This window comes from Cydia fagiglandana, chromosome 3, assembly GCF_963556715.1.
Source record: "Cydia fagiglandana chromosome 3, ilCydFagi1.1, whole genome shotgun sequence".
Taxonomy (NCBI): domain Eukaryota; kingdom Metazoa; phylum Arthropoda; class Insecta; order Lepidoptera; family Tortricidae; genus Cydia; species Cydia fagiglandana.
This window is the reverse complement of record NC_085934.1, coordinates 10,295,501-10,318,724: the sequence shown is the minus strand read 5'-3', so window position 1 is coordinate 10,318,724 and position 23,224 is coordinate 10,295,501. Positions and strand designations below refer to the sequence as shown.

The window sequence follows — 23,224 nt, the reverse complement described above, 5'->3', positions numbered from 1 at the left end:
AATTACATAAAACGAAAACAATAGTGCAAATAAAACAATAAAAAGATTTTTATCCTGTATTTGTAACAACATTCACGTGACAACGACAAATGCCTACTATGTTAGCAACATTATACCTGGATAAGACTGAGATATGATGGTACAATTCATTTCCAAAATGAGATGATTTAAACTTATATGAGATTTAGGCCTATGTCAGTGGTTTTAAACCTTTTTCATGGCGCTACCCCCTTTAATAAAATAAAATAGGTAATCTTTATTGCAACTTTGAATTATTATAGTCATATAATAGGTACCTGGCTCTCAAAGTAGGTTTCCCTGTGTCTCAAGAGCCAGTTCATTCCCTATTACAAGTATAGGTACTTAATGTTATAATGTTAAACATTTTGTGTTACAATTTCAACAATATTGAAATTAAAGAAAGAAACAAACGTGTGAAACTATGATATAATAATAAGAAAATTAATTATCTATACCCTAAGCTTCTGCTGTTTGCAACTATTGTATTTTTAAAGAGACTTCTTAAGAATGGGGGTCGCGCTACATAGCTTGAAACACACTGGTCTAAGTAACAAATTAATAATGGAAGTAAATATTGCATAGTTAAATGACTTGCATCAACTTAAAAGGTACATCACAATAAAATACAAACAATAAATGTTCATCACAACATATAATACATAAAGAAAACTAAGCAAAAAACATGCCTATACAAGAGTGTTACCAAACCGAAGTTATTATCTTTTTGTACACCAATCAATGTGACGATCGGTCTTAAGGATAATGGATGAATTATAATACTTCCTCGGTAGACGCAAAATAAGTTTGGTAACACCATTATGATTACATAGATCGGCATAGTATTTCTTTCATGGAATGGTTTTTTAATTCAATGCCCAAATGAATAAAAGTATTACCTTATTAGAATATATACTCAACATAAATATTTTCCTTAAATAATGAAGCGGCGACTAATTCCTTGTAGTTTTCACTCCTTACAGCCCACGGAGGTCTATGAAGAAAAATAATAAATTATTTACTTATTATGCCGCGATGATGAACCCTATGCGGTATGTTTATTGCACTTAGGTATATTATATTACGAATATCTCATAATAAGATGGAATGTTTACTTTTAATTATTTTTTTTACAAATTTAAGTATTCAAAACATAAATACGCTACACGATGTAACGTATGATGAATAAGAATATAAATAAACTAGGACCGAAGTTCTTTTATATATTTGGCACCTTAATCGACCTCAGTTATTTATTATATACTCAAAAAATAATAAATGAGCACGTATATAACATAAGTAAATAAATGTATTACTGAACACTGCTTATTAAAATAAATTACTCAGATCCTGATCATGTTTACATGAAAGATTATAAGTTACCGAGTTTTATGTGCCCTTTTAGTAGCAACCGGCAGTTATGAACCCTATTCATGATCATAATAATATCATGACTGTAGAAGGAATGCACATTTTTTCTTAAATTTAATGACAGAGACAATCAATGTGGTTAATCTAATGCAATACCTACATACACACATACATTTACTCGTGAGTCTGACCCACTAACTATATAGCTTTTAGCTACACTACTTTAACTACTACGTATTTTGAAATATCATGGCAGCTTACGACCGCGTTGTCGTTATTACAGGATTCTCCGTTATGCAAAATTTGGTACAAATGTTTAAAATCTTCATTAGCTCATGTTTTCATAGAGGTAGTTGGCAAAAATTTGTATGTCAAACTTTGCTTACAATACCTAATAATCAATTAAGTTGCTAAGGGCCTAAGTATTTACACATTGATTAGTTTTCATACCTACATTTGCCATAAACCTTTTGGACGCCAATGACCGATATATCCGCACCGCAGGTCCAACGCCATACGGAGTAATCGGTCACAGACCACAGACCAACATAGACCTACGTGCATATGCATAAAGTTCAAAGAAGTAAGTTTCAATTTTGACACTTCGGTGACGTGGCGTCCGAGTGGCAGCTTTTTGTGTTTGACATGGCATTGAAAATAAGTAACGCAAATAGCAAATGTATGAGTGAACTTATACTAAACACTAATCAACTTGTGCAAAAAGGCCTTAAGGTGGCCACTGACGAGCCTTCCAACAGTCCAAATAGCGTGGCTGCAATCCAAAATCAGTCTGTGAATGTAAAAAACGTACAATGTTTAATATTAGGATGCCATCCATTTGGATGAATCCATTTGGAAGGCTCGTCAGTCGCCTGCTTTAAATGTAGGCAGACTAGGAATAATAAGGTGAACAAAATTGTGGAATAATATAGACAAATTTTGACAATCTAATAGTTATCACAAAATGTATGGCGACGTGCAGCGCTAATAAGTCAAGTGTCATATAAACACACCTACAATATTGTTCACTATGTGCATTCTTAATATTATTATATATTTGTCTATGGTTTAAGTAATAAATTACAACAATATGTGGAAAATAACCTAAGCACGTAAACACGATTATTACCCTCTACACTGGCTAGTGAGAGCAAAATAATGGTTTGCTCAAACATGACTATAAAATAAATATTTTCAGGACTTTCTATGTAATTGTAAACAATATCTGCTCTAGAGCAAAGTTGAATAGTTAATCCTAATTGAGTTTTATACGTTAAGAGCTCCCACATTTCTCTTTAACAATAATTGTCCAAATATCGGTACATTTTGGGGCAAACGTTTGGGAAACATTAATTATTAATGTAACAAAATTGTCGAAAGAATATAATAAGTCCGCTGTGACAGACTTTTTAGTTTCATTCGACATTTTAATGAATTCCTAAATAAATACGCATTTCAGTTACATAGCATGCATAAATTACCAAGTATTTGTCTTATCTTACAATTATAATGGAAAGTTTAAATAGCAATAGGTAGGTATGTCATTTGAAGAGTGCATTCCGTACACTCGTCAAATTATCTTTTCTTTGAAACTATTAATTTTCGGTGGGTCTACATAAGGTCCTTCGTTTGATCCGTACTGCACGCGACACCGTATTTCATTCACGCTAAGTAATTGAATGCAATTAAACTTACAATTAAGCCTTTATACGGCAGAGGGAATATATTTCCCACCTGGTTTTGAACTTTATTCCAAAGTGATAGAGTTCAATTTTGCATAATTCCTGACACCCTTATGCCTTATAAAGGGTTAATATAGGGTCAATGCTGATTTTATATACGTATTTTTATAAATTAATTAACTGTCAAGAGTGTACTTAATTAAAGGAAAACTATTTAGTGGATCAGTAAAAATAAGACAACTTAAAGGCAAATCAATAAATATTAATAATATCATCTCTTAGTAAAATAAATGAAAATCAGCATTGATATTCAAGTTAAACTTGAGTTATTTTCTAACTAGCACGAATGCACACAAATAATAAATTAAACAAACGGTAAAGGGAGACTCTTCGGCCTTTGATGTTCCATATTTCATTAAAGTAACCGTTAATATTCACGAAATATGTATATCCGCGCGCTTTTTAATACTCATTTTGTATACTAAGGAATATCTGGACTAAGAATAGCCGACGAAAAACGCCAGTACAGTACACAAGTCAGGCTATTAGACCGATTTATTTTTATTTTCTTATCTCTTCGGTTGACGCAACTATGCACAAGTACGCCCTGTAAAACCGCGTTTTCACTTAGTGTTCTAATTCTAAGCAAACATTTTGTTTTCAGCAAATGTTTTCTCTTCCTTTTTTCTAATAGAGCAAATGTTTCCATTAACCGAACGAATGATTGCTCGTTCGGAACTCTTAGCGCCACTTGCACCATCCCACTAACCCAGGGTTAACCGTTTAAACCTGGAGTTACCATGGTTACTAGTACAATTTGACACAGGTTAAAGGTTTAACTGGTTAACCCCGGGTTAGTGGGATGCAAATGGTCCTAGGTGAAAACGCGGTTTCAGAACTATTTTATTTCGCAAATATTAAGGAGACTGTAAAAATAAGAAGTCAGTTTCACTTTATGAAATACCTATCATAATATTCATATGTGATTTTTTTTATTGTAATTGCTAATCGAAATTATTTTAAGACCTTAACGGAAGTTACATAGGTAAGATTCAGAAAGTGAAACAACCCCGCAAATGTTAAAACCACTCCATGCGTTGAAATGTTCACTGGGTGGCCGTAGGACCGTCGCGTGCTGAAAAAAACAATTAGACACACTTAACACTTTGTTAGTCAAACAAACACACATCAATAATATAATGGATGGTTAATAAGTTATTAATAATGGTTATTGGTTACTGTTGTAGTTAGCAGCGACGCGGTGTAGGTATCTACAGAAACCCTTTTTTTTACGTGGAGTAATGCATTTAGCCATTCCGTCTAGCCGGGGAACTAGGGCGGATATGTCGGACTCGTGGCCAAGGGGCCAAATACCGACTAAACCCTCCACGGTATGCCCGCCTCGCAGCAATAGTGACGGTGAACACGGGATCGCAGAGCATTCTACCGCGAACACCGCCTGCTGCCGACAGCCGAGGCTGTGTGAAGGAGGGCCTTGGACCCGAAGGCCCTGAAGCCGAAGCTCCCCCTCTCGAAGGTAGTATGCAGGGCGACACCACACGCTGATCCCTCATGACAAACTCCACGCCGGGAGGAAATGGAAAAAATTTACAGAAACCCTAGTGCAAAATTCATTCAAAGCGTGACGAGCGTACGCGTTTTCGTTGTCTATTTTTGTATGGGATTTTGAACATCTCGCCAAGTGGGACGTTGGAAACTCAAAATCCCATACAAAATGACACTTAACGCAAACGCGTACGTCAGGTCACGCTATCGAACGAAATTTACACTAGGGGTAAGGTGTAGGTACTGAGGGCTTACCACGAACCGCGAATTGTAAACTCGTACATAAGTGTGATATTAGGTCAGGGCGGTATTCCATCTGCCCAATGTCACTGCGTCTCACTCTCTCATTAAGCAAAATGTGAGACAAAATACACGTTGGAGTTGGACAAATAAATTGGACAAGTGGAATATCACCCTAACGTGGTTCGCAGCAGGCCCTTTGGTGTATTCTGTTGTACGGGAAGGGTATAAAATGGGTACTGTATGTGGATAGTTGGATTCGTTTGTTTTGTGAGTTCTAGCGAAATGTCGAAGCTACAGAGGCTACCTCGATTAATCGATCGATTTATGTTCGTAGTACATTTTTAATAGATTTAAAAAAAAGCAGGAGGTTCTGTACGAGACAATACGACCAAAGAGAATAGAGTGCATAGACGGATTGTCCAAGTAAATTATGTAGCCACTGTAAGTTTACTGCCATCTTTCGACAGACCATAAAACTGCCATAACGCCATTTGACTTTGATCCTTATTCTTTCACTGATATGTGTTAACTAATTAAATATTAATGGCTGCTATTTAACTGATCACCAGATTTAATAAAATTTAATACCAAAAAAATCTACTTTACCACCCTAAAATCATAAATGATCACCAAAATTATAACACCATTTTAATGTGAAATGATTACCAATTTTATTACATTTTACTATCCTATTAAAGGAAATGACACCAAACTAATCATTATTAACCCAAAAATTTTAAATGATTACCAAATTTCAAACCCCATTTTAATGTCAATTGATAACCAAATTTCTACATCTTGCTATTCTATTAAATAAAATGACACCAAAATAATCATTGTAAACCCAAAAATAGTAAATGACCACCAAAATTAGAACTCCATTTTAATGTAAAATTATAACCAAATTTTTAAATATTGCTATCCTATTAAAGCAAATGACTCCAAAAGAATCATTGTAAACCCGAAAATAGTAAATGACCACCAAAATTGTAACCACAATTGTTTCTGTATGGATCACAGTTCAAACCTAATCTAACCCACATTTCTAGTAGAATTTCGTTTCTGTATGGGTCGCAAATCAAACCTAACCTAACACACTTTTCTAGTAGCATTTCATTTCTGTAAGGGTCACAGTTCAAACCTAACCTAACTCACTTTTCTAGTAGCATTTCGTTTCTGTAAGGGTCACAGTTCAAAGCTAACCTAACCCACTTTTCTAGTAGCATTTCGTTTCTGTATGGGTTGCAATTCAAACCTAACCTAAGCCACTTTTCTAGTAGCATTTCGTTTCTGTAAGGTTCGCAGTTCAAACCTAACCTAAGCCACTTTTCTAGTAGCATTTCGTTTCTGTAAGGGTCGCAGTTCAAACCTAACCTAACCCACTTTTCTAGTAGCATTTCGTTTCTGTATGGGTTGCAATTCAAACCTAACCTAACCTACTTTTCTAGTAGCATATCAGTATGCTATTAGAAAAGTAGGTGAGGTTAGGTAGGTATGCGGTGTGGGGTACGGGGGGTTGAGCTGAGCGAGAGGGGCTAGTAATTTTGGCATCATTTTACTTTATTTGGTAATACGTATACATTTTTTGGTAATCATGTGGTTTATTTAGGTGCAAAAATCTCATTAATTTGGTCTTCAAGATTTGGTGATCATTAATGATTTTTGGTAATCATTCAATATATTTGGTATTCGAATACAATTTGAAGTGCAGTCGTAATTAAAACGGTGGTACATTTGTAATTTTAGGGCTTATTTTTTTGGTGTTCAGTAATTTTTTTTGGTAAGCATGATTTTTTTATTTAGGGTACCAAAGTATTTTTTGGTGGTCATTATATTTGTAGCCAATATTAATATTAACGCCATCTATTAGGCCAAAGGTATGGTGCAATCTTTTCGAGCGATGGCGCTATAATGTTCAGCCTACTCTCGAGTAAGATGGCGTTAATATTAATATTTAACAAGTTAACACATATCAGTGAGAAAATAATGATCAAAGTCAAATGGCGTTCTAACAGTTCCAATCTTCTGTCGAAAGATGGCAGTAAATGTACCGTAGCTACATAATTTACCATGACAGTAACTCTCTACTTCAAATTCTCTTTGATACGATAATTTTCAAAAGTGTTTATGATTCGCGAGCATATTTACATAACAATGCAATCGTAGTGCGTTGGCCAAATATGGACACTACACTGAGAGAAAAATCATCACCAGAAATTAAAAACAGTTCTGTACTGGGGGAAAAACGAAGTTTTAGTAATAATTATGGACGTTTCACTATTTCTGTAAAGTTTATTTATTTCTACAAACAGCTCAGTAATCCCAAATATAATTTCAACAAACAGATAATAGAAATTTCAAGAACTAATAGAAATTGCAAAAGTCAATTTGTTCCTATTAGTTAACTCTCCTTGTCCCCGGATTAAGTTTATTTTTGTAATTCTAAGTGTATTTTTGTTGTACTTTTCTCTCAGTGTATGCGAGTTTCAAGCTGTTACAACACTCACAATAAAACTGCGACCATTGTACCTACCTTGGTCTTTGTCCTTCACATTCTGCGCAATAAACTCGCGCAGTTCCGAATACGCCTTATCCAAGTTGTCGTTCATAATGATGATGTGGAAGTTGCCAGGTTCCCGCCCTGTAATGTGCACAAATACTTCTGTCAGTCATTGTTACCAAGTTAAAAAAACCGGGCAAGTGCGAGTCGGACTCGCGCACGAAGGGTTCTGTACCATAATGCAAAAAAAGGCAAAAAATAAAAACGGTCACCCATCCAAGTACTGACCCCGCCCGACGTTGCTTAACTTCGGTCAAAAATCACGTTTGTTGTATGGGAGCCCCACTTAAATCTTTAGGTATTTTATTCTGTTTTTAGTATTTGTTGTTATAGCGGCAACAGAAATACATCATCTGTGAAAATTTCAACTGTCTAGCTATCACGGTTCGTGAGATACAGCCTGATGACAGACGGACGGACGGACGGACGGACGGACAGCAGAGTCTTAGTAATAGGGTCCCGTTTTACCCTTTGGGTACGGAAGCCTAAAAATAGGGATTTTTGACGATATTTCACGATCGGTCTGGCCTAGTGGGTAGTGACCCTGCCTATGAAGCCGATGGTCCCGCGTACGAATGCTGGTAAGGGCATTTATTCGTATGATGACACAGATATTAGTTCCTGAGCCATGGTTGTTTTCTATGTATATCTTACATATTTCGTTGTCTGAGTACCCACAACACAAGCCTTCTTGAGCTTATCATGGGACTTAGTCAATCGCACATTAATGCTAGCAGTAGCAATTTGAACTTATTTATTTATTTATCGTATGGCTTCGTTACATGTCACTGGATACAAAAATTTATTAACTATCCTAACAACTTATGACTAAAATTTCGCCCTACTCAGGTAAACAGCCGCTTCTTCAGCCAGGATATTGAAGTCATTCACATGGCCCATATATTTTGTGAGGGGACATTCCAGGACTATGTGTTCTATGGTCTGGTCTGGGTGTCCACACTCGCAGGCAGGAGAGGCGCTCCAACCCCATTTGTGCCAGTGGTGTGCACAGTTACCAATTCCGGTTCTAAAGCGATTAAGGGCGGACCATACGCGGCGGGGCTCTTTGAAGCCGGTAGGAGGTGTTTGAGGTGTGAGATGGATGAGAGGGTTTATTTGGTCCATATGGTGCTCCCATTCTGCTTGCCACGCTTCCACCAAACTCCAAGTGATTTGTCGATTGTGCATCTGTAGAGCAGGAGGGTTTCTGGACTTCAGCCTCTGATTACTCATCTCGTTGAGGTCTCGGTGGATGGGAAGGTTAGAGCACCTGTGCGTTTTGATGGCTTCTCGGTGAAGGCTATTGTTCCTACGGAGGTGTGCAGGAGCTATGTTGCCCAGAATGGGGAGCCAGTGGGATGGCGTAGGCTTTAAGCATCCGGTAATTAGTCTGAGTGTTTGGTTTAGTTGCGTGTCAACGGCTGAGGTATGTGCACTGTTCATCCATACTGGGGCGCAGTACTCAGCCGTTGAGTAAACCAGAGCCAGAGCCGTAGTTCGAAGGCAGGAAGCAGTGGCTCCCCAAGTCGTTCCCGTAAGTTTTTGAATAATGTTGTTCAACTTTTGCTGCTGACTGTACGCAGCGCAAGGCGTTAAACAGGATAATACTGATTGACGCTGTAGCGGTTGACATTTAGTATTAGTACTGCAACTGAAAATAGCCATGTCATTGACATTGCTTTGTCCAGTCGCCGTCAAAAATATGTTTACACTTTTGCACTTTACTCCTTTGTAATAACTGTAATAAGGCTAAAAATGTAAACATATCTTTGACGTCGACTGTCCCACGACTGAAATGCAAGGAAGGTGACATGGTTCATTATCATTAAACTTAGTATAGTTGGATCAGGAAAAACAAATTAATCTCTATCATTCACAAATATGTATTTAAGGCAACCATACAGCTGCTTGTGTTGGTACAGTCAACGTCAAAAATATGTTTACACTTTTGCACCTTACTCCTTTGTAATAAGGCAAAAAGTGTAAACATATCTTTGACGTCGACTGTACAAAGCAAGCACATGCCATGCCATTCACATATTTTGTAATATTGAGAATCGTGCTTCAGAGGGCCTACCGCGAACAACGAAGTTCGCAAATTGCGGGCATTTTTTTCTTTTCTCTAATTAAGGCGAAAATATTTATGTGGGAACTTCGGTTTTCGCGGTAGATCCTGACAGGGCGTATTAGTTTGGTAACATGCCCGTAACTGGTGGTGTTGGCCTCTTGCATTCAAAATTGCCAGGAAACAAATCAACAAAATTAACATTATAGGCAATGACTTATTATTTGGGTATTGCCAAGATGGCAAACATGTTGTTGTGGAAAATAGCCAACAAAAGTGAAAGTAAATTCACTGCCCTATGTCAATACATGTCTAATTTTATATGAGTATCTAACTATATCTACTTAAATAAATATTATAGGACATTTATATGTTACCAGGATTCGAACCCGGGACCATCAGCTTCATAGACAGGGTCACTACCCAACCAGACCGGTTGTCATAAATAATAAAATCTACATATCTCAATAATTTAAAAATTTAACTTTTAATTGCATTTATTGCCTTTACCATTACACATGGCAAAATTTTCTAATGTTTAAGTAATTCTTAATCAAAAATAAAACAATACAAATATAAAAGTATTTACCATATTCAATTTCTTTCCTTGCTGTCTCGAGCCTCAGCTTCAGCGCCTCATCAGACTCCGTGTTGCGTCCACGCAGGCGTCTCTCCAGCTCATCGATTGAAGGCGGCATCACAAACACCAGTAGAGGGTCGAGGTCTGAGCGCTTCACTTGTTTCACGCCTTCAATCTCAATATCCAGTACACAGATCTTTCCGGTGCGGCGAACATCTTCTACGGCTCTCTTACTGGAATAATAAGGCAGTAGATTAAAATATGATTTTATTGTAAATTGTTAAACTGTAACTTTTATATTTAAAATATTAGTATAACACCTGGTTTGTTAGTATAGGAGTATAAAGTTTCTAAAAATATGGGTACTAAACTTTTCATAAACAGTAGATAATGTTTTCTAGGGTGTGTTCTAAACTTGTTTTCTAAGATACATAATCCCAAACTGGCATTTCCTGGTTCTTGCCATACAAATTCAGAACCAGAGGCTTTCCCCGATTTCAGCTATGCAGTTAGTCATTAATCATAAGAAGATTTAATGAGTACTACTTCTCCTTGTTCATAATTCCGTACACGGCGGGAAGAAGTTGATAACTTTCGGGAAAAAATTGAATAAATTTGAACCTTATACAGTTTTATTTTAAGTTCAAATTTCTTCAACAAAATTTCTCGAGTTATCAACTCCTTCCCGGCGTGTACCGAATTATTATGATAATTACCTGCACTATTGTATGTTTACAAATAAATGCTATTAAATTTGTAACTACTACACATAGTAATAACAACACAGTAGTGCTGTGTTGATATTGTTAGTAAATAAAAACATACTTGGCTAACATAAACACAATGTAATCATTGTTGATAAATACATCACATGAGGGTGACAGGCAGATTAATACTATCTTCAGGCCATTAGCATGACAATATATTTAGATAAATGCTATTTAGGGTACAGTCACCACACGGGATTGTTATACCATTTAGGGTTGAACAACCAATTTAGCTAAGGTTGAATAACTAAGGGCCAGTTGCACCAACCACATATGACAGACTGATCAGTCAGCCGGCGCGCCCCGGGCGCTTTACTATGAAACTTTCCATACATAAAAATTCAGCGAATTCTTTAACGATACGAACAGTTTGGTGCAACCAACCCTAAAAGAATAAATTCACAATCAACAATAAGTTTTATTTTATAATAAAATTAGTCTAAAATAGGTGGGCATGGACGCACAGCATTTATAAAATGTCTGTGAAACCACAATATGAGTGAGTCAACATACTGAAATATAACTACAAGATGTAATAATTCATATTCAATCTATTTTAAAGCTGATTCTGGTTGATTCAGCAGAGTAAACACTGGTTTCAAAATAGGCACAATGAACTTTTGGCACATTGCCAAGGTTCACATCACAACATTGTGAAAAAGCACATGGTCAGCCTGTACCCAGAAAAAATCCAACTTACCTCGTCCCATAGGTGTTCCCACTGAATGTAGCAGTTTCTAGAAATTCACCTTTTTCAATGGCAGCGAGCATTTCATCTTTTGTAGTGAAATGGTAATGGACTCCATTCTTCTCTCCCGGCCGGGGGCCTCTCGTCGTGTGAGATACGCTGAACCCAAACTTATCGGGAAATTCTTTGAGAAGGCGCTTCAGCAGAGTACTCTTTCCAGATCCCGAGGGACCGCACAGCACCAAAGGTCGAGGCCCTTTCTGCACCATTGTTGCGAAAACTGCATGCAAATCAAATTAGATTATTACAATGACGCCGTGCGTAACCTAGGTTAAGAATTACACGTTTACACTGAATGAATGATTATTACATTTGATGAAATTCGTGGTGATATCCGGTAAGACTTCTGTCTTCTATAATTTCTTTATTGCTTAGTGAGAGAGTAATTGAGTAAAATTGGAAACTACTGCGGATATTATCGATAGTGGATACAAGTTTTCGCTCTTCAGCCGACTGACATTTAAATGACGTCTGTCGTCGATTGGTGTTGCCAAACTATTCCTGATATTTTACTTAATAGTCGAGTTTATTATTTCTTTGTTCAAAAATCGTATACATTGCGGCATTTGTTAGATCGCTAGAATGTGTTGCGTGAAATTAGTCAGCAATGTATTGAGAGTGATTTGTTTGGATTTAAACTCTTGTTTCGAAAGTTAAGACAATTTGAATAAGTTCGTTCTAAAGACATTACAGCGTACGTTCAATCAGAAAGACTATTAACTTAGCACACCTGCAACTGCATATATATTTGTATGCAGAGATGCTAAATTAATCACTTCACTTTGCTGACTGTTTTTCATACGCCATATCATAAGCAGCATTTTAACGTCTACAGTTAAAATTAAAACCATTTGCAAAATTTATTACATTTTTTATTTATTTTAATTATTTTTAAATTAAAAACTAATACTTTACAATATCATTAAAACTAACTATAAATAGAGTACAATTTTATTTATTTATTTTATTTTATTAAGGAATAATTAAATTAATTAGCTTTACTAAAGCTCATCATATATTTTGAAGATGTGATTTATGTAATGTTATGTAAGCCTCCAGCAGTCAACCCCCAAATGGGGGAACGGTTATTTAAATATTTTGTGCCTAAGCAGTTTAACGAAATAAGGTAGTTATGAGTAAAACCTGAGTCGTCGTTATTTATTTATATATTTATATATATACATATATATATATATGTATATATATATATATGTATATGTATATATATATTATAGTATATGTGTATAGTATATTTGTATAGGTAATTAATATGTTATACGTAATTTATTGTTCGTTTTTGCTGTTGTAATTATAGCACCGCTCACAATCTCTCTGCTTAGCCTTAAGGTTGACTGGTAGAGAATGCCTTATGGCATTAAGTCCGCCTTTTGTACTATAAGATTTTTTCTTTTGTGCAATAAAGATTTAATAAATAAGAACCTACATAATTCGTAAAAATCTTGGTTACTTTTTATTGTAAGTTTGGTGTAGTCATAATAAAATTTTATACTAAACTAATGCTTAGACCAAGCAGTTAAAAAAAAAACAAATTTGTGCACCACGAATCACGATACTATTAAACAAAGATAGTTGTCAATATCAAGTAAGTAATTTAATTATTGCGTTTTTGTAAAGTGTACATATTAACTACAGGAAATATGAAGTTATCCATAGAGGTACAATAATATAGGGATGACACGGGGGAGGGGCCAAATGACAGAACGAGATGCACTTATGGAAATTTCAGTAGGAGTAGCAGAGAAAGTGGTATTATTGCTTGTCCTTGTCAAAGTCTCACTTGTTGTTTGTTCCCCACCAAAAATTTAGTATGGTTTATGGTGGGCAACAAATAACCCGACCGAATTACGTAGATTGTTTTCGGTATGTTGTCAGGAATGTTAAAACGTGTTTTTAATATTGTCGCTTTGCGTATGTTTTGTCCCTCACCTCACGGAGGCACGCATATAGCTCATCTATGTAATACTAGGTCTATGAGTTTATTTAAGATTTTAAATAAGTAACATAATGTATATTATTATAATTTACTTAAAAATGTTGAATTTGCTGATTAATTAAAAACTAGCAACACTAATGTCCATAGACAATCAGAAGTTGAAAAATAAATAGACTTCAGATTAATAAATTATGATAAAATGTAGAAAACGTCGTAGTTATAAAAAATATTATCATTTTGGAAATATTAGATTTGTGGAAGGTGTACTAAAAAATAAATTGTTTTGAGTATTTAGAATGAAACCTATGAAATGCTTGAAAAAAGCATTGAAGTCATAGACCATCCAAAAACAGCTGATCATTGTCTCTGACCAGTTAGTGTTAGTCAACTGAGAGGTTTTAAAATTTTATTATTACAAAATATTGATATAATTACATATAATTTAGTGATGAAAATACATTGATTTTATTAACCATATATGTATTGTATCAGCTTTTCAACATTTGTTACAATAAACTTAATATTTTTATAAAAAGATTTTATGTTGATTATAACGTAACTCGCATTGACCAATCAGCGAGTTGCATCACAGCTGGGTTGTCGAAATCAAATCTTTTCCGTTAATTTTAAGTCGGCCGTCAAGCAAGAGAGGCTACGTTACCAAGTGCTTTATAAATTTTTATGTTGCAATGATGTCTCGCAACTGATTGGCACTTGCAACTGTAGCTTTTCAACGTTATTTACGTGCACTGCAACATTCTCAATCATTCTACGAAAATATAAAGCTACTTCGGTCAATTCTAGAAAGCAATGGAGATCCAAGTCAGGAGGCAGCAACGATTGGTAAGCCATTGTTGACGACGTGTTAATTAATACGGTGTTATTTACATTGGGTATTTGGCAAACAGTTTTATCTTATTTCTTGCAACAGGTCAATCTTCATGATCAAGAAAACGCGAATGTTTTTAAAGGAAAAAGCAATGCCATTCTCCCTATCAAAAGACAGGGGTTGAGTGCTCGCGGAGCCTTGGGTGATTTGAACACCAACGCACAAGCTCAGCGGGACATTGCCATCGGGAAAGTGGCAGTAGCCACCGCAGAATATGAGAAGAAGGCTACTTTAAATCGGGCCACAATCAAAAGGTAAGAAAGCAGATCTACCCTCAAGTTTGTAATCGCGTTATGATTTTGCAGTTTTGGATTCTTGGTAATTTAATGTCTAACCTTTATATACTTAAAAGATACTCCTCTTTGTTATGAATTATGAACATCAATAACTCGAATCTTTTGATCATCTTAGTTTTATTCCTATAATGTGCCTTAAATATCTGGTTTTTAGTTCCATGTACCTTCCATGTCTTATTAATACAATATATTATTATGTTTTTTGAAGCATACATACATACATATAATCACGCCTATTTCCCGGAGGGGTAGGCAGAGACCACGGATTTCCACTTGCTACGATCCTGACATACCTCTTTCGCTTCCTTCACATTCATAACATTCCTCATACACGCTCGCCGGTTTAAGGTGCTCTTGACCTGGCCTTTCTTCAGGATTTCCCCGATCTGATCAGAGAAAGTCCGCCGAGGTCTACCCCTTCTAATTCCCACTTCCCCTTTTTTCCGTTTCTGTTTTTTGAAGCATAGTTACATTTAATATTATTTTCAATTTGTTATGGCACTTTGCACAGACTCGATGCATTTTATTTTCATTGCAGCAACTATAGCCATGTGCGTTCCAAGATTGACACAGGCTTGGCGGCCGCCAAGCCAATCGTTCAGCCCTCTTCAAGGCCACCGTTGAGACGAGAAGAAAGCACAGCTGGGCTCGCTGCTAAAGCGATAGCTAGAACTAAGGTAATCTTTGCTTTTAAATAGTAATTTAATATTGTGCAATAAATGCTATAGGACTTTACACATAAGTCCAACTAAGTTCAATCTGGCTTGTGATGTGGGTACAGTCACTTGCAACAATATGTGACAAAGAAGGCCGCAAAAATATCTGACATCCTATTTATAGAGCCATAAGAGCCTCACATATTTTTGCGGCCTTAGAAGAGTAACATATTATTGCAGGTGACTGTACTAAGCAATTCAGGATCGAATATTTATGCTCATTCTTATTACAAAGATGTTTTTATTGGGATCTAAAACAATGGTAATATGGGCTAGGCCAAAGTGGTAACCAAACTCATATCTCAATTTCTCAGCTACTCCATACACATCCATAGTATACAAGTCTGTATGTATTTTACAACCGACTTCTTACAATTTACAAGTCCCAATTTTTAATTATATTCAGTTAATTCAGTATTATTCTTACTGTACATTTTATTAAAACATTTTCATCTTGTTATATCAAGTTGTTTTCAAAATTTGTCATCCAGGCGGTCCTCAAGGAGACTCAACAGAATAAGACCAATGATGAAAACATATTGAAGCCAAGAAAGCAGTCTCAGGACTCTAAGAAGCCGTCAAGATTATCATCTGTAAAAGAAGATTCTAAACCGGTGTTAAAAGAGCCCACAGAATCATTGGGAAAACTGAAGTTAGCCGAGACAGTGAAACAGGACTCGCAACCTGAAAAGGAGCATCCTCCGTTGCCCCCGGATGTGGAGGATATTGATGCCGGTGACAATAATAGTCCTTTGCTTATGTCATGCTATATTAAGGACATATACCATTACTTGACTGAGCTGGAGCTGAAGTATGCTATTGAGCCTGATCATCTGAGAAAACAGGTAAGTGTAGCTTAAAAACTAGACTGATATATTAAGTTTTTGTTTTAAAATTTAAAAGAAAGTTAATAATTGTCTCATGTATAATTATTATTTGCTAGGCTTTTTCATTACAAAATGAAAGATTGATTGTATAGTTTTGTGCTAAACAACATGTGGGTAATCTTGAAATGGATGGCCAGTGAAACATGAACAGTCGCCATCAGATAGAGCAGCCCAGGTGCTCAAATATATCTGAACAGGCACTCTAATGCCTTGACTATAGAGGCGTGTTCAGATATTTGTGAGCACCTTGCATGAATTGCAAGACATTTATTTATTTAGAACAGTTTGAGAATTTGAATATTAGTGACCTATAGTGTTACCTTTTTTCATTAAAGTAAGTTAATTTTTTTTATCTAGTTAGTAGCACAGGCCTTTTGCTATTAATACTTACAAATACATGATTTCTTAAAAATGGTATTTGCTATAGCTAGTATTCATTCGGTAGTTTTAGGTAGTATTAAGTACACTCACCTGCAATAATATGTTACTCTTCGAAGGTCGCAAAAATATGTAACACACTCTTATGGCTTTATAAATAACACCGGGTGAGATATATTTGCGGCCTTCGTTGTGTAACAAATTATTGCAGGCGACTGTACAAGGTACATTCATAGTTGTGACGTTCCACGGAAAAAGGTACCTTATGGCGGCCGGCGCTTACGTCGCATAGCGCCGCAATAATATTGGAGCGGCGTTAATAATAGCGTAAGCGCCAACCGCCATAAGGTACCTTTACCCGTGCGACGTCACAGTTAGTAGTTAGTAGAAAATGTTTCCCCTTAATTTTTTTAATTAATGTTTTTTTTTTGCAGTCTGTGATCACTGGAAAGATGAGGGCCACACTCATTGACTGGCTGGTGGAAGTGCAGCGCCAGTTCTCACTAGTTTTGGAAACATTCCATCTAACTGTTGGAATTATTGATAGATATTTACAGGTAAAAAAAATATTCATGTTCTCATTAATTGCTAACGGCCATAGTAATGCTTATGCGAAGGTATGAAGTACTTATTCTAATTATCAAAATACAGGGTGATTTCTGGGTCGTGATCCAAATTCACTTTTTCTGACTCTGTAAGTGATCCATATTATCATATGGTAGTACTTGATTAAAATAGATCTAGTTTTATTTTTCTTATTTTTCAAGTTAAGTTTATCTTACATTAAGTAATCATGGTCACCCTATGACTTTTGACATACGCTGTTTGGAAAACGACAAGACGTCACATTGAATAGGGTGACCAAATTGTATGCAAAAATGTTTTCTTCTACTTGTCGTTTGAAAAATAATCATCATTATTGGTGATAAACAATAATTAACAACATCATTGTGGTCATCTTTGAATTCTGTATGATGTCTTGTTCTCTTGCCACACGACCCCGAAATCACCCTGTATAGTAGCTACAGAGTTTATAGAATTTTGAACTTGCATTTTTTGTGTCAATGTTAGAATTATGAAGACGACTGGGTCAGAGTATAGCAAAAGAGGCCCGATTTTAGAACTTAGAACATTTTCGGCCAGAATTTTTTTGAATTTTTGTTAGTTTTTTTAAATACTTTTAACGACCCAACGAGCGAAACTTTTTACGGCTGGTAAGAATGATTAGCTGTAATGCCAGCAATCCATTATTGGTAAACAATTGATCAGTTCAACAGTCTTTCGATTGATGTCTTCATTGCGTATAATTTGACGCTTATTTATTGTATGGCTGTTAAAAACAAAAGCCCCTTACCTTAAGCTAGGCATGCCTTTCTGACCCTGAAATTGTAACAGTAGCTGAACATGAAGTTTTATTTGTAGGTACCGAAAAAAAGAAAACTAACTATGCCTAGCTTTTAATATTCTGCCATTATTGAGTTCAGCCCTCGAATGATGGAACGCGGAACCTCGTACGAGAAAACTATTAGAAAAAAATAATAATCTCTGCACACGAGAAGTTTGGCTAAACATAAACTCATTCCAGGCGGTACCAAACGTCCAACGCAACCAGCTGCAGCTCGTCGGCGTCACAGCGATGTTCCTGGCGTCCAAATACGAGGAGATCTACGCGCCGGAGGTGGGAGACTTCGTGTACGTGACCGACAACGCGTACAGCAAGGCCGACGTATTCCAGTGCGAGAGGGACATTATGGCCAAGCTGGGCTTCTGTCTCGCTCGGCCCATACCGCTCAGCTTCCTTAGAAGGTAAATTCCCATAATCGTAGCAGATTCTAACCTATTTGTAGCAAGCAAGCAAGACTGAAGAAAAGGTCGGCGCTGACCGTAACGGCTCGGTCACGACATTGAGAGATTGGCGATGGCGGCGGCGGCAACCATAGGTGGGAACGAAAGGTCCGATCGCTGTCTCGCTCCAGCCTATGGTAGCCGCCGCCGTCGCAAGTCGCGTAATGTCGTGGCCAGGCCGCAACGCGTCTATGTTCCGTTGCCTCTGAATATATGGCTTTAAGTGGGAAGGAAGACCGCGCCTTCAAGTTGTTCACAAATATCTCAACAAAGCCTCAAAAAAGTGCATGTTCAGATATTATTGAGCACCTTGATGACTCTAGCAAATTGTATGGCAAACCATTTCTGCCTCATTAAAGAAAGACCATAGATATAATAACGTTAGTATTGAGTATAAGAATCTATAAGTATACAGGGTGGAAAGGCACGAGGATCCTTCCCGGAAGTATTAGGCCGTTTAAGTAATACAGAGCAGATTGGTAATGGTAAAAATCGTTAATTGAGTAAAAAATAAAAATACCAAATTTTCTACTTTTTAACTGTGGTGATAAGTTGATAACCTTATAGCATGTGCATTGTGCACATGACGGCTAGATTAAGGATCTCCGTCGGGAAAGATCGGGACTTTACGCTTTTACCGATCGTTGACAGAATCGCAATGATGTATGAATGACGCATATGTAAATGACAAATCAAATGAATGCAAAAATATTACAAACAATTTTATTACTTTCTTATAATTACTTTTTGCCAATATTTAACACTATCTTTTCTTCACATACGGTGTTCAAATGTACCTCCGTGTCTTATAATGTACGCCGCAGCGCGCACCCGAGCCCGCGCACATTGCCCATGTATGCTCTTCGTCATTTTTCCTCCGCAGATTGTCAAAAGCAGCAATTAGCCTTTAATGTCTCATTTCGTCCGCAGTTTCACATTCCGTTTGGTACACCATATCTTTTACACAGCCCCACAAATTAAAATAACCACGAGCATCTAACAACGGCATTTTTATTTGAAGAATATGAAATAAAGTAAATATGAAGTAAAGTTCAATGACAATATAATTTCAAACATCAGACGTCTTGTCTCTTTCCTACCACGCAAGAAGGTTAGGTTTGTTAGTTAGGTATTTAAGAAGAAGTTACTCTTGATTTATTCTTAGTATTACATTTTTGCAAGTTCATTTGGTGCATAAAACACAATCTACTTGTATTTTTTTATTATTTTAGATAGTTTCCAATTATACGAAAATAATTTTGTGAAACGTGTTAAGAAACTAAAACCTTTTTATCAGTCAAGGAAACCAGAGATATTTATAAGACGATTGCGTACTTTTGAGTGGTTGTCAATGTCACAATTTGAACTGTCGTTGTAAACAATGTTGTGGTTAGTATTATTAATATTAAGGAATAACATAACTACTTCATTCAACTATTGAACAAGTGGAACCACTAAGAAAGCGAAAATCCTGCAACGATTCTTACCGTGTTGTAAGCAGACCTAAAAATGGTTATATGGCAACAAATTCGCATAATTTCCTGTCGTATACAGATTGTTTACAAGTAAGTTCATTGACCCTGTCACCTGTTAGGGTTAGAACAAAGTAGTTTTTTGCATGGATGTTTAAAAGGCCATAATTTAGAAACGGTTGCCCATATTAACATAGTTTCTATGGAGAAAATGTAGAGCTTAGGCTAAACAATCCCCCTTTTGCGGGAAGGATCGTCGTGCCTTTCCACCCTGTATACATATGTATACATATTTATTTGTATTCATCTAACCTTACTATTCGGAAAATACACTGATTACATTTTTACATCGCAACACTAATCCTCGAATACTTAAACATACATTTTCCATGAAAGCTCGAAAGTTCATTGAAGAGGCGCGGCGTCTGCAACGCCTCATCTTACTTTTCATCTCTGACGCGTATCGTTTGTGCTGCAAACTTCAAGAGATCGCGAATATGGACGAAATTCCAAAAAGTACTTTGTCTTAATCATTAAGTTAAAAATCAGAAAGCTTTTTTCGAATGTATACTTGCGTGCCATAAAGGTAGAGAAAATCTGTAGATAAATAACTCAAAATAGAACGTAAATAGAATTTATACGAATATGTTTTTATTTTCAGGTTTGTTAAAGCTGCTCACGGGACATCAAAGAACCATCATTTAGCGAAGTATTTTGTTGACCTCAGCCTGGTAGAATACAGCATGGCACACTACCGCCCTTCAGAACTGGCCGCCGCCGCTCTATGCCTTTCCCTCTACTTGCTGTCTAGAAAGAGCCTTGAAGAAGTTTGGACTCCCACGATGACCTACTACTCAGAGTATACTCTGGAACACCTCGATCCTATTATTAGGAAAATCGCAAAAATCGTCGTCAATGTGAAGAATTCCAAGTACAAGTCTGTATACAACAGATACTTGGACCCTAAACTAGCTAAGGTATCGGCGCTCCCGGAGCTGAAGGAAGAAGCCCTCGAAGAACTAGCCAAGATACCATCGACGACCTACCTATAGGTGTAATAAGTATTAGGAATATTGTAGGTAACTGTATTAAAACGTGACTTAGTTGTAATTGTGTGAGGAACGATGTTTTGAGATCATGAATGGACTGACATATGTTAAGGTTTAATTATGTACCTGCCTGTTTGTTTAGGAATTTTATTTTTAGACTTAACTTTCTTTGACATGGAAATGAAACACTGACATGCTTGATCCGGTGTTAGATATTCGATTTCTATAGAACGCTTTTAGGTATGTGATTATTTTGGAATAATTTATCTTTTGTAATATACTTGTATTGATGATTGATAGTTTTTTCTTCAACTTGTTTCCGAGGTTTCATGTAATCTCACCCGAAATTCACATACTTACTTGTTAACTTACTTAGAATACCTACGTGATATTCTAAATTAGTAATATATAATATAATTATTTGTATTTAGATGTATTGATATTATAAATGTAGGATTTAATAACTATGGACCAAAATGTAACATTTTAACCTGGTAAGTGTGTTTTTAAATGTGGAAATGTAATTTTGATAGACCTGTGATTAGATTATATTACGGTTTAATTTGTTAAAAATGAATAAAATATGTTTTACAAGTATTTTTATTTTATTATTTGTTTGGCTTCTCCAAATTCCGAGGATAAAATTCTTGACCTATGTAGGTCCTATAACTTCAGGCAAATACGAGTGCTCGACACTCGAGGAACAACATTTGCTTTGAAACAATGAAAGATACTAAGTTGTTATCAATTAACTTAGCAAATTCACGGATTCACCACTGAGCTACGGTCGTTGCGCTACGTCGTAGCCGATAACATGGATTTCCCGGTATGTAACGGAAATGCTTCGTAGAGGCAAAGCTACAATATCGTGATTAGCGTTTGCTTGTGGTGTATTATAAGTACTTAGCTGTATTTATTATCCCTATCTACCTAAAACTTCGAACATTTAGCATCATGATCTTTTTAAAAGCGATGTCAGAGGTGTCTGCATAAAATCCGATCTTTCGACGCAGAGAAAACTTGCGGCATAAAATTGACAGTTTCATTAAAGTTGAGACTTCAGACAGCCTTTACCTAATGGTAAAGTATAATTTTTAAGAAAAAAAAACCGACTTCTATGGGGGCCGGTGAAAGATTATTGTAGATGGTATAGGTATACTATGTAGAAAAGGAGGTAAAACCACCCACTTTTCTACTAGCATTTCGCTTCTGTAAGGGTCGTAGTTCTAGCCTAACCTAACCCACTTCTCTGATAGCAGTTCGGTTCTGTGAGGATCGCAGTTCAAACCACAGTTAACCCACTTAACGGCGCATGCGGTGCGGTGTACGGGGGTTTAAGCGGGAGGGGCTAGTAAGATTGGCATCATCATACTTATATATACTTATGTATACTTACACATTTTATGGTAGGTAATCATAGTGGTTTATTTAGTTAAGGTATCATAGTGGTTTTCCGGGTCAAGGTCCGGGTCCGAGTCCGGGTCTGAGTCCGGGTCCGAGTCCGGGTCCGAGCCCGGGTCCGAGTCCAGGTCCGGTCCGGGTCCGAACCGGATCCGGTCCGGGTCCGAACCGGATCCGGGTATGAGTCCGGTTCTGGGTCCGAGTCCGGGTCCCAGTCCAAGTCAAAATCGAAATTCGTAATCACCAAATGTGTACTATGCGTTGTTGAAGAGTTCTATTCTGGTCATCATCAGCAGTACCATTTCATCTAATGCGACAGTTTTTAATGTAAATGCTTGATTTTATGATGAAAATACAAAAAAATCTATGCGTATGCCTTTAATATTTGAGGAGTTCCCTCGATTCCTTATGGATCCCATCATCAGAACTCGAGCTTGACAAAAATGTGGCTTAAAAACTTAACTTGCTTGACAAACATAACGAAGAGGAAAAATCGCCAAACGTGAACTATGCGTCGTTGAAGAGTTCTGTTCTGATCATCATCAGCAGTTCCACTTCATCAAATGCGACAGTTTTTAATGAAAATGCTTAATTTTCTGATGTAAATACAAAAATCTCTATACGCATGCCTTTAATATTTGAGGAGTTCCCTCGATTCCTTATGGATCCCATCATCAGAACTCGAGCTTGACAAAAATGTGCATTAAAAACTTAACTTGCTTAACAAACATAACGAA

At 36.5% G+C, this 23,224-nt stretch overlaps 2 protein-coding genes across 3 annotated transcripts; one reads left to right on the top strand and one right to left on the bottom strand.

The window, feature by feature from the left end:
• Window positions 1-43: 43 nt before the first annotated feature.
• On the bottom strand, window positions 44-12,086 carry LOC134680110 (guanylate kinase). 2 transcript variants are annotated; one of them, XM_063539159.1, is made up of 5 exons: window positions 11,911-12,086; window positions 11,553-11,820; window positions 10,095-10,318; window positions 7,414-7,521; window positions 44-1,012 (listed from the first exon to the last, which is right to left on the bottom strand). In XM_063539159.1, exons 2-5 carry the CDS (start codon window positions 11,807-11,809, stop codon window positions 996-998), a joined length of 606 nt encoding a protein of 201 aa, XP_063395229.1. In that variant the 5' UTR covers window positions 11,810-11,820; window positions 11,911-12,086; the 3' UTR covers window positions 44-995. The 2 variants fall into 2 exon arrangements, with proteins under 2 accessions (XP_063395229.1, XP_063395228.1); XM_063539158.1 differs by having other exon boundaries at window positions 961-4,206.
• Window positions 12,087-14,166: 2,080 nt separating this feature from the next.
• On the top strand, window positions 14,167-21,680 carry LOC134680006 (G2/mitotic-specific cyclin-B1). Its single transcript, XM_063538978.1, has 7 exons — window positions 14,167-14,397; window positions 14,486-14,697; window positions 15,278-15,416; window positions 15,947-16,300; window positions 17,155-17,277; window positions 18,306-18,526; window positions 20,699-21,680. The coding sequence occupies exons 1-7, from the start codon at window positions 14,365-14,367 to the stop codon at window positions 21,087-21,089; spliced, it is 1,473 nt and encodes a 490-aa protein (XP_063395048.1). The 5' UTR covers window positions 14,167-14,364; the 3' UTR covers window positions 21,090-21,680.
• The last annotated feature ends 1,544 nt before the right edge of the window (window positions 21,681-23,224 follow it).